The 12,605-nt window shown below is 45.6% G+C and overlaps 1 protein-coding gene across 4 annotated transcripts in view; it reads left to right on the top strand.

The window, feature by feature from the left end:
- LOC140732460 (uncharacterized) overlaps positions 1 to 12,605 on the top strand; it is a 164,441-nt gene that overhangs the window by 116,753 nt on the left and 35,083 nt on the right. For all 4 annotated transcript variants that reach the window (XM_073055138.1, XM_073055137.1, XM_073055140.1 and 1 more), the window contains exon 18: positions 4,978 to 5,089. In XM_073055138.1, the coding sequence (XP_072911239.1) occupies positions 4,978 to 5,089 (112 nt within the window). The remainder of the gene's footprint in view (positions 1 to 4,977; positions 5,090 to 12,605) is intronic.

Below are 12,605 nucleotides of genomic sequence, written 5' to 3' on the forward strand. Positions count from 1 at the left end.
CTCCAGCTCTGTATCACTTTCGCCAATCAGCTTTCCAGCTCTTAGCTTCATCCCACCCCCTCCGGTCTTCTCCTATCATTTCGCATTTCCCCCTCCCCCCCACTACTTTCAAATCTCTTACTATCTTTCCTTTCGGTTAGTCCTGACAAAGGGTCTCAGCCCGAAATGTCGACAGTGCTTCTCCTTATAGATGCTGCCTGGCCTGCTGTGTTCCACCAGCATTTTGTGTGTGTTGTCAATTTTATCATGTTGCCTCCAAGTACCCTGAGCCCGCGTTCTTAATAATCAACTCCAACATCTTCCCAGTCACTGAGGTCAGGATAACTGGCCGATCATTTACTTTCTTGTTCCCCTCTCCCTTCTCAAAGGGTGGAGTGATATTTGCAATTTTCCAGTCTTCCAGAACCATTTCAGAATCCAGTGATTCTTGAAAGATCATTACTAATGCCTCCACAATCTCTTCAGCCACCTCTTTCAGAACCCTAGGATGTACACCATCTGGTCCGGGTGACTTATCTACCTTCAGACCTTTCAGTTTTCCATGAACCTTCTCTCTAGTAAAGACAGCTTCACACATTTCATCACCCCTAACACATGGAACTTCCACCACATTGCTAGTATCTCCCACAGTGAAGAGTGATGCAGAATACCTTTTCAGTTTGTCAGCCATTTCCTTGTCCCGTTTCTACCTCTCCAGCATCGTTTTCCAGCGGTCCGATATCCACTCTCGCCTCTCCTTTACACTTTATGTATCTGAAGAAACCTCTGGTATCCTCTTTAATGCTATTGGCTAGCTTACTTTCGTATTCCATCTTTACCTTCTTAATGACTTTTTTAGTTGCCTTCTGTTGGTTTAAAAAAATTTCCTGATTCTCTCACTTCCCGCTAATTTTTATAAGCCCTCTTGTTGGATTTTTTTTGGTTTGGGGTTCTCTTGTTAGCCACGGTTATGTCATCTTTCCTTTAGAATACTTCTTCCTCTTTGGGATGGATATATCCTGTGCCTTCCGAATTGCTTCCAGAAATTCCAGATCAAGATCAAATCCTGTGTCATGCATCTGTAATTCCCTCTACCCCACTGTAACACTGATACATCTGACTTTAGTTTCTCCATCTCAAATCCTGTGTCATGCGTCTGTAATTCCCTCTACCCCACTGTAACACTGATACATCTGACTTTAGTTTCTCCATCTCAAATCCTGTGTCATGCGTCTGTAATTCCCTCTACCCCACTGTAACACTGATGCATCTGACTTTAGTTTCTCCATCTCAAATCCTGTGTCATGCGTCTGTAATTCCCTCTACCCCACTGTAACACTGATGCATCTGACTTTAGTTTCTCCATCTCAAATCCTGTGTCATGCGTCTGTAATTCCCTCTACCCCACTGTAACACTGATACATCTGACTTTAGTTTCTCCATCTCAAATCCTGTGTCATGCGTCTGTAATTCCCTCTACCCCACTGTAACACTGATGCATCTGACTTTAGTTTCTCCATCTCAAATCCTGTGTCATGCGTCTGTAATTCCCTCTACCCCACTGTAACACTGATACATCTGACTTTAGTTTCTCCATCTCAAATCCTGTGTCATGCGTCTGTAATTCCCTCTACCCCACTGTAACACTGATACATCCGACTTTAGTTTCTCCATCTCAAATTTCAGGGTGAATTTGTTTATATTATGATCACTTCCCCCTAAGGGTTCTTTTACGTTAAGCTCTCTAATTAATTCTGGTTCATTGCACAACACCCAATCCAGAATAGCTGATCCCCTCATGAGCTCAACCACAAGCTGCTCTAAAAAGCCATCTTGTAGGACACTGGAAATCCATCCTCCTGTAATCCAGCACCAACCTGATGTTCCAAATCTACCTGCATTTTGAAATCCCCCATGACTATTGTAACATTGGCCTTTTGGCATGCGTTTTCTATCCCCCGTTGTACTTTGTAGGACACATCCTTACTACCTTTTGGGGGGGGGGGGTGTCTGTATACAACTCCCCTCAGGGTCTTTTTACTCTTGTTGTTCCCTAGGTCTAGCCACACCTTCTGACCCTATGTTACCTCTTTCTAATGATTTGATTTCATTTTTTACCAACAGGGCAATGCTGCCCCCTCTGCCTTTCCGTCTGTCCTTTCGAAACAATGTCTATCCTTGGACATTAAGCTCCCAGCTGTAATCTTTCAGCCAGGATTCAGTGATGCCTACAACTTCATACCTGCCAATCTGTAACTGTGCTACAAGTTCATCTACCTTATTCCGTATACTGAGCGCATTCAAATACATCTTCAGTCCTGTACTCACCCTTTCCTACGATACTTCTTGCATTGAAATATCGGCAGCTCAGGACACTAGTCACACCATGCTCAACCTTTTGATTCTTAACGTTGTCTGAGGTCTTACCAACATCTTTCTCCACGACCACTCCACCACTCCACTAACTGTCCTGGCAAGTTGGTTCCCATTCTGCTGCAAATCTCGTTTAAACTGCTCCCGCCCCCCCTCCCCAGTGCATCATTAACAAACCTTCCCACTCAGATATTAGTCCCCCTCCATTTCAGGTGCAAACTGTCCCTCCTGTACAGGTCCCACCTTCCCTGGAAGAGAGCCCAATGATCCAAAAATCTGATGCCCTCCCATCCACACCAACTCCTTAGCCATGTATTAAACTGTATAATCATCCTAGTTCTGGCCTCACTAGCACGTGGCACAGGTAGCAGTCCTGAGATCGCAACCCTGGAGGTCCTGCTCTTTAACTTAGCACCAGACTCCCTGAGCAGAACCTCGTCCCTCTTCCTACCGTGCCATTGGTACCCATGACCTCTGGCTGTTCACCCTCCCAATAAGAATGCAGAGGACTTGATCAGAGATATTCCAGACTCTAGCATCCAGGAGGCATCTGGGAATCTCGTTCTTGCCCACAGAACCTCCTGTCTGTTCCCCTAACTACCAAATCCCATAAGACATCGGAGCAGAATTAGGCCCTAGCCCATCGAGTTTGCTCCGCTATTCAATCATGGCTGATTCTTTTTTATCTAGTTTTCAACCCCATTTCACGGCTGCCTCCCTGTAATCTTTGATGCCATGTCCAGTCAAGAACCTATCAATCTCTGCCTTAAATACACCCAACAACCTGGTCTTCACAGCTGCCCGTGGCAACAAATTCCACAAGTTCACCACCCTTTGGCTAAAGAAATTTCTCTGCATCTCTGTTTTAAAAGGGCGCCACTCTATCCTGAGGCTGTACCCTCTTGTCCTAGACTCTCCCACCATGGGAAGCATCCTTTCCACATCTACTCTGTCAAGGCCTTTCAACATTCGAAAAGTTTCAATGAGATTTCCCCTCATCCTTCTGGATTCCAGCAAGTACAGACCCAGAGCCATCAAACGTTCCTCGTATAATAACTCTTTCATTCCTGGAATCATCCTTATGAACCTCCTCTGAACCCTCTCCAATGCCAGCACATCTTTTCTTAGATGAGGGGCCCAAAACTGTTCACAATACTCAAGGTGAGGCCTCACCAGTGCCTTATAAAGCCTCAGCATCACATCCCTGCGCTTGTATTCTAGACCTCTTGAAATGAATGCTAACATTGTATTTGCCTTCCTCACCACTGACTCAACCTGCAAGTTAACCTTCAGGGTGTTCTGCACAAGGACTCCCAAGTCCCTTTGCATCTCAGATTTTTGGATTTTCTCCCTGTTTAGAAAATAGTCTGCACATTTATTTCTACTACCAAAGTGCATGATCATACTTTTCCAATATTATGTTTCATTTGCCACTGTCTTGCCCATTCTCCTAATCTGTCTGTCCTTCTGCATCCTACCTGTTTCCTCAACACTACCTGCCCCTCCACCAATCTTCATATCATCTGCAAACTTGGCAACAAAGCCATCTATTCCATCATCTGAATCATTGATATACAGCATAAAATGAAGTGATCCCAACACCGACCCCTGCAGAACACCACTAGTCACTGGCAACCAACCAGAAAAGGATCCTTTTATTCCCACTCGCTGCCTCCTGCCAATCAGCCGATGCTCAACCATGTTAGTAACTTTCCTGCAATACCATGGGCTCTTAACTTGTTTAGCAGCCTCATGTGTGGCACCTTGTCAAAGGCCTTCTGAAAGTCCAAATATACAACATCCCCTTTATCTATCCTACTTGTAATCTCATCAAAGAATTCTAGCAGGTTCGTCAGGCAGGATTTTCCCTGAAGGAAACCATGCTGACTTTGTCCTACCTTGTCCTGCGTCACCAAGTACAGTTTACAATGACCAGTTAACCTACTTGGTACGTCCTTGGACTGTGGGTGGGAGCTGGAGGGCCTGCGGAAATCCCACATTTTCCACAGGGAGGACATGCAGAGACTCGTTCCAGAGTTCACTGGGATCGAGCTCTGAACTCCGATGTCCCGAGCTGTGATAGCATCACCCTTACCACTGCACTACCGTGACACCCCCATTTTATGTCCCTGTAACTGTAAGATGGATTCTTGACCTCACAATCTACCTCATTCTTTATTAGTTTGTCTGCACTGCGCACTCTCTGTCACTGTAACACTCTGCATTCTGTTATTGTTTTACCTCAGTGCTCTGTAATAATCTGATCTGTACAAACAGTGTGCAGGACAAGCTTTTCACTGTGACAATAATAATCCAGTTTTGACTGCATTGCACTTCATGACCTCCTGACACAGGAGCGGTGATCGAGAACCATCAGCCCTTTTCATCAAACACTGTCCACAAGTTGATGGTAAACACTACCACTGTGTGGTGGGAAGAATTGGAATTATTTGTTAATTTGTTTGGGTAACATTACCTTGTCTTGTGTGTGAGTTATACACTGTGTTGTGCACCTTGGTCTGGAGGAACGTTGTTTCCTTTGGTGGTATATGTGCATATGGTTGAAATGACAATAACCTTGAACTTGGATAAGGTGAATTAACCATCGTCTCTCTTACTGTTTAGCAAGAAATCCACTCTCGCCTGAAGCAATTTCTGGATGAAATCTGCAATGAATTGATGGTGCAGTTTGAACCGCTTCTGAGGCCACTACAGATAATCGATGAAATTATCCCCAGTAAGTAGAGGGCTTTGACGAACACCTCCACTCTGTCCGCCGCAAAGTCAGGATCTCCTGGTGGCCACCATTTCAATTCAACCTGCCATTCCCAATCCCATTCCAATGTAACACTTACCCAACAGGCTGGTATATGTCTAGGGGAAAAGGAGATCCAGCCACACACCAACCCCGCCTCCCGTACACGCAGGTGCTGTGAGAATCAAGTTTATGCCTCGCGCCCGCACACACAGTATCAAACTCACACCAGATACCGTTATGAAATACACTTTAAAGAGTTTACTAAAACTAAAACAGTACTAGGCAATACAATATATATGAAAGGAAAGAAAAAAAACAAAAGGCGCCAATTTATCAAAGTTCAGTCAGTTTAGTGCACATCGTTGGAGCTCAACCATCGAACCATTTGACCCCTCGTCGCTTGCCTCCGACCTCCACGTCTTCGCACCTGGGACCATCCCGGTGGTCAACCAAGCAGTGCAGCGCACGTCCACCTTCCTCGGCGTCTTCCTCTCGACTCTCCTCGTAAGACCGTGAAACCCCCCCCCCCCAAGTTCCCAGCCTCACAAGACAAAATAACATTCCCCATTGGTTAACAAATGAATACAATCCCCATATCAGCAAGTCTAAAGCTAAACAACTGCGAGGGAAACACTTATCAGACAAAGAAGCATTCCTACTCTTAACAAACCAAAGAAGCCATTTTGAGTAACATACACAGGACATTGTACACCAACGTGTCGAGAGTGAACATCCTTTTAGAACAGAGATGGGGAGGAATTTCTTTAGCCAGTCAGTGGTGGATCTGTGGAATTCTTTGCCAAAGGCAGCAGTGGAGGCCAAGTCTTTATGTATATTTAGAGCAGAGGCTAATAGATTCTTGATTGGTCAGGGGATATGGGGAGAAGGGACTGAGAGGTCATTGCATCAGCCTCGATGGACCAGTGACCTATTTCTGACCCTATGGTCGTGTGATCTTGTGTCAGTCCATGGCCTCCTGTACTGCCACAATGAGGCCAGACTCAGGTTGGAGGAGGAACGTCGATTATTCTAACCCCTGGTCATTTCTTCCCCTTCTCTCTATTCCCTTTCACAATTGTGGTTCACCTCTCATCCCTTCTGGTCTCACCTGCCCATCACCCCCTCTGGTGTCTCTCCTCCTGTTCTTCTTCCAATGGTCCCCTCTGCTCTCCTCCTCCAGTAAATTGCCTTTTTCCCCTATCACCTCCCTGCTTCTTAGGTTACCCGTAAGACTTGAGCAGAATTTGGCAATTCACCCATCGAGTCTGTCCTCCCCACTCCACTTCTTTCCACCTATCACCACCTAACTTGTCCTCCTACCCTCCCCCACCCCACCTTCTCATTCCAGCTTCCTTCCCCTTCCTTTCCTGTCCTGAGGAAAGTTTTCAGCCAGAAACATTGACTGCTTATTCATTTCCGTAGGTGGTGCCTGACCTGGGGGGGGGGGGGGGGTGGGATTAGTGGCGTTTGCTGGGGGGTGTTACATATAATGCAGAGTAAGAACCACAACGGGTAGAGAATTGGTTGACTGCTAGGAGGCAAAGAATGGGAATAAAGGGGGCCTTTTCCGGTTGTCTGCCAGTGACTCAGTGTTCCACAGGAGTCTGTGGTGGGTCTGATTCTTTTTATGTTATACGTCAGTGAATTAGATGACAGAATTGATGGCTTGTGGCTAAGTTTTCTGACAATGTGAAGACAGGTGGAGGGGCAGGTAGTTTTGAGCAAGTAGAGAGACTACAGGAGGACTTGGATTAGGAGAATGGGCAGATGGAATACGGTGTCGGGAGGTGTATAGTTATGCGTTTAGGTAGAAGAAATGGAAGGGTTGTCTATTTTCTAAATGGAGAGAAAATACGAAAAATCTGAGGTACAAAGGGACTTGGGAGTCCTTGTGCAGGATTCCCTAAAGGTTAATTTGCAGGTTGAGTCAATGGTGTTACGTACCCCGTAATGGGTTAAAAGAACAAGCAGAAATGGAACATGCCTGGAGTCTGGTTTTGCTATAAACAAAACACTAGTTTATTAGTACCTACATAATCTGGTAATATAAAACCAGATAAATCATACAGGTTAGCAGAGTTTATGCATATATAAGTGTGGAAATATAGAACCCCAAACTTCTTCAAGCTCAGATGGTAAATGATACAGTCTTACGGTGGTATAGGAATGAAGTCAGTTCAGTTTGTGATATAGAGTTGAGTAGATTTGAGGAGAGAGAGAGAGAGAGAGAATTTCTTTTCCAGGTGAGCCGATGCCGTCGATTCTCCCACGTTGTCCTCCAAAGTCCTGTTAAAGTCACCGACTGTGACCACACAGAAGGGTATCCTCTTCATGCGGTAAAGCTATCAATGCAGGCAAGGGTTAAACACACTGATAGCCTTCCACCGGTCACTCCTTTTCCACACTGCGAGCAAAACCCACCCTTTCATGGGCACTCAATGCTCATCCGGTGTCTGTGTCTTCCATGTGTCTGTCTGAAAAGCCAGCATATATCCCAGACATGCTGAACGCCCCGTCCATTATATAGCTCTGCCCTTCCATCACCATGGCAACTCACGAGCTGCTCAGTGATCTCTCTGAATCAGTGGCACACACTCTCTCTCTTTTTAAAGGCACAGTCCGTAACGAATAAACCTTAGGATCTTGTCACAGTGGTGAGGAAGGCAAATGCAATGTTAGCATTCATTTCAAGAGGACTAGAATATAAACACAAGGATAAAATGCTGAAGCTTTAAAAGGCTCTGGTGAGGCCTCCCTTGGAGTATTACGAGCAGTTTTGGGCCCCTTATCTAGGAAAGGGTGTGCTGGCATTGGAGAGAGTCCTGGGGAGTCATGAGAAAGATCCCAGGAATGAAAGGGTTAACCTGTGAGGAGAGTTTGAAGGCTCTGGGCCTGTACTCACTGGAGTTTGAAAGAATAACAGGAGCCTCGATAGAGTGGATGGAAAGAGGATGTTTCCTATGGTGGAGGAGTCTAGGACCAGAGCGCACAGCCTCAGAATAGAGGGGCGTCCCTTTAGAACAGAGATGAGGATTTTCTTTATTCAGAGAATGGTGAATCTGTGGAATTCATTGCCTCAAATGGCTGTGAAGACCAAGTCATTGGATATATTTAAAGTGGAGGTTGACAGGTTCTTGTTTAGTCAGATAATCAAAGGTTACGGGGAGAAGGCAGGAGAATGGGGTTGAGAGTGTTAATAAATTAGCCATAATGGAATGGCGGAGCAGACTCGATGGGCTGAATGACAATAATCATGTTTCTGTGTCTTGTGTCTTACAACAGAGTAGTATGATTGAGTGTTTTAATGAATCACATTAGCAACGGTAAACGTTGTGCATCTTACAGTGTGGGAGTGACAAAAGCCTTTGCTGTAAGAGGGAGCCCAATTAATTCACCGCATGATTGATCAACCACATACACTACGCACTCAAAAGACTATACCAAAACGAAGAGTGCCTCCCGCACCCTGGACGTCCAGTCAATTTGCCTGCGCGTTCGATCGGTCGCCTGCACCCTGGTCACATTCTCACAGTCAATCTGATACGATACACTTGGCCAGAAACAGCAGTACTGATTATCCCCCTCCATAGACACTCAGAATCAGAAACAGCAGTACTGTGTGATTTGCTGAGTTCCTCCAGAACTCTGTGTGTGTGTGAGTGTGTGTCTGTATGTGTGTGTGTGTGTGTATGTATGTCTGCGTGTGTGTCTGTGTGAGTGTGTGTCTGTGTGTGTGTATGTCTGCGTGTGTGTGTGTCTGTGTGTGTGTATGTGCGTGTGTGTGTATGTATGTCTGCGTGTATGTGCGTGTGTATGTGCCTGTGCGTGCTACACTGGAAGAATAAGGTCCTGTCGTGGGTAAGTGTTATTTGTGCAGGGTGTGTGGTAGGGTGGAGTGTTCATCACGAACATGGTGAGTCAAACGTTTCATGATAGATAGATAGATAGATACTTTATTCATCCCCATGGGGAAATTCAACTTTTTTTCCAATGTCCCATACACTTGTTGTAGCAAAACTAATAACATACAATACTTAACTCAGTAAAAAATATGATATGCATCTAAATCACTATCTCAAAAAGCATTAATAATAGCTTTTAAAAAGTTCTTAAGTCCTGGCGGTTGAATTGTAAAGCCTAATGGCATTGGGGAGTATTGACCTCTTCATCCTGTCTGAGGAGCATTGCATCGATAGTAACCTGTCGCTGAAACTGCTTCTCTGTCTCTGGATGGTGCTATGTAGAGGATGTTCAGAGTTTTCCATAATTGACCGTAGCCTACTCAGCGCCCTTCGCTCAGCTACCGATGTTAAACTCTCCAGTACTTTGCCCACGACAGAGCCCGCCTTCCTTACCAGCTTATTAAGACGTGAGGCGTCCCTCTTCTTAATGCTTCCTCCCCAACACGCCACCACAAAGAAGAGGGCGCTCTCCACAACTGACCTATAGAACATCTTCAGCATCTCACTACAGACATTGAATGACGCTAACCTTCTAAGGAAGTACAGTCGACTCTGTGCCTTCCTGCACAAGGCATCTGTGTTGGCAGTCCAGTCTAGCTTCTCGTCTAACTGTACTCCCAGATACTTGTAGGTCTTAACCTGCTCCACACATTCTCCATTAATGATCACTGGCTCCATATGAGGCCTAGATCTCCTAAAGTCCACCACCATCTCCTTGGTCTTGGTGATATTGAGACGCAGGTAGTTTGAGTTGCACCATATCACACTGGCTCCATTGCCCCAAGTTTAGGAATCCCCAGATATTGTTGAGGTAGAATTGGAGTTGAACAGCATTTCATTCCTCTGCTCCCTTTCAGGATGCTTCTGCACCACAGTAACATCCCGTCTCTCCCCATCACCACTCATTAAACCATAAGCTGTGGGAACAGACGTGGGCCCCTCGATCCTTCTCTGCATTCAGCAGAGCAGTGGCTGATCCAGCATCTCCCATGCACTCCATAATGTACTGGTTAGGCACAGGAGTACGTTCAGCCAGAGACTCATTCCACCGAGATGCAACACTGAGCGTCATAGGAAGTCATTCCTACCTGTGGCCATCAAACTTTACAACTCCTCCCTCGGAGTGTCAGACATCCTGAGCCAATAGGCTGGTCCTGGACTTATTTCCACCTGGCATGATTAACTTATTATTATTTATGGTTTTATATTGCTATATTTCTTCACTATTCTTGGTTGGTGTGACTGTAACAAAACCCAATTTCCCTCGGGATCAATAAAGTATGTCTGTCTGTCTGTATCACTCGTCCTCTTTTCTGCCCTTTCACCCGAAGCCCCTGAATCTTATCCGAGGATCGTCACCTTGTCATGGTGAGATCCCGAGAGCGACGCGGTCTGGAGCTTGGCTCCTGGTAGGGTCACCCATGGCGGTAAGGTCAGACAAAGCGATCCAACCACAACCTCGGTAGTGGAGCTGGTAGAAAATGATGACGTATCACAATGACAGTGAATGTGGAGGAAGGTTACAGCAATGAAGGGACCCCTAGCCATCTTGCACGCCATGTCACTGGACTCTGACCCCGATCCGTTAAGGACTGCGTGATGGTTGGTTGTGCGTCAGACTGCATAGACTCTCAGTCATACAGAGGCGTTCTCCATTAGGGGAATACCCCCATGGGAGAACATCACTCTCGACTTGCATGATTGCAGTACTAAACCCCTGAACCTTCACTGATTAGAAATCTATTTATTTCATCCTTAAATAAACGCTCACTTGCTGAACTCTCTGTATCAAGAAGTTCCATTCGCCCTTCTGAGGGAAGAAATTCTCAGTTATCAGTCACAACTAGATCAGGCCATCAGACTCACTGGCCAGAAACCATCTCAGTAATCAGAAACAGATCGGGTTGGGTATCACTGGAGCAAGTTGTGAATGAAATGTGTTGTCCTGAAGAAAGGAAGAGCTGCTACAAGAGATTGGGGCTGAGAGGATCAGCCATAATGACATGGCGGAACAGACTCGATGGGCCAAATGGCCTCATTCTGCTCCTGTATCTTATGGTCTTAAATAAGTAAGCAGTGTCCATGGTTTCACGGACCGTTTGGAAACCTGATGGGGGAGAGGTAGAGGCTGTTCCTGAAACATTGAGCGAGTGCCTTCAAGCTCCTTTACCCCCTCCCTGATGATAGCAACGAGAAGAGGGCATGTCCTGGGTGGTTGGGTCCTTAATAATGGATGCCACCCTTTTAAGGCATCACCTTTTTAAGATGTCCTGGATGCGGGAGGTGAGGGGGGTGTCTAGTGCCCAAGATGGAGATGGCTGACTTTTCAACTTTCTGCAGCTCTTTACGATCCTGTGTAGTGGCCCCTCTGTACCAGACGGTGATGCAGCCAGTCAGAACGCTCTCCATGGTACATCCGTAGAAATTTACCGGAGTCTTTGGTGATGTTCCAAATCTCCTCAAGCTCGTTGTCTAGCTCCCTAAGAGTCCTGTTACAGTAAGGTTACCTCTCATTCTTCAAAACCCCATTGAGTTTAACCCAGTTTTTAATCTGTTCAACCCAGGGATTCCCAACCTTTTTTATGATGGATCAGTACCATAAAAGAGGGGTCCATGGACTCCAGGTTGGGAATCTCTGGTATAACCAATAAGAATCTGATTCGTTATCGCTGACTTAAATGATGTGAAATTTGTTTGTTTCGTGGCAGAGCAGAGTGCAATGACATAAAATTACTCAAAATTTCAAAAGTAAATAAATAACATTATTTATTACATTACATCCTTGCTTTTATATTCTATTCCCCTTGAAATGAATGCTCACATCACATTTGTCTTCCTCACCACAGACTGAACCTGCAAATCAACCTTTAGGGAATCCTGTACAAGGACTCCAGGTCCCTCTAGAACACTGGAACACTACAGCACAGTACAGGCCCTTCAGCCCTCGATGTTGTACTGACCCATATATTCCTTTTTAAAAAAGTACTAAACCCACACTACCACATAACCCTCTATTTTCCTTTCATCCATGTACCTGTCCAAGAGGCTCTTAAATACCCCTAATATTTTGGCCTCCACCACCATCCCTGGCAAGTCATTCCAGGCACCCACAACCTTCTGCGTAAAACACTTACTCCTGATGTCTCCCCTAAGCTTCCCTCCCTTAACTTTGTCCCTCTGTACCCCATCTTTTTGTATTTTCTCTCCATTTAGAAAATAGTCAACCCTTTTCATTTTTTCTACCAAAGTGCATGACAATACATTTCCCAACACTGTATTCCATCTGCCATTTCTTTGCCCATTCTCCTAATCTGTCTAAGTCCTTCTGTAGCTTCTCTACTTCCTCAAAACTACCTGCCCCCGACTTATCCTTATATTGTCTGCCAACTTTGCAACAAAGTCATCGATTCCATCATCCAAATATTGACATGTAACGTGAAAAGAATCGGTCCCAGCTCAGACCCCTGTAGAACACCAAGAGTCACTGCCAGCCAGTCAGAAAAGGCTCCCTTTGTTCCCACTCTGTGCCTCCT

This window comes from Hemitrygon akajei, chromosome 8 (assembly GCF_048418815.1).
Source record: "Hemitrygon akajei chromosome 8, sHemAka1.3, whole genome shotgun sequence".
Classification (NCBI taxonomy): domain Eukaryota; kingdom Metazoa; phylum Chordata; class Chondrichthyes; order Myliobatiformes; family Dasyatidae; genus Hemitrygon; species Hemitrygon akajei.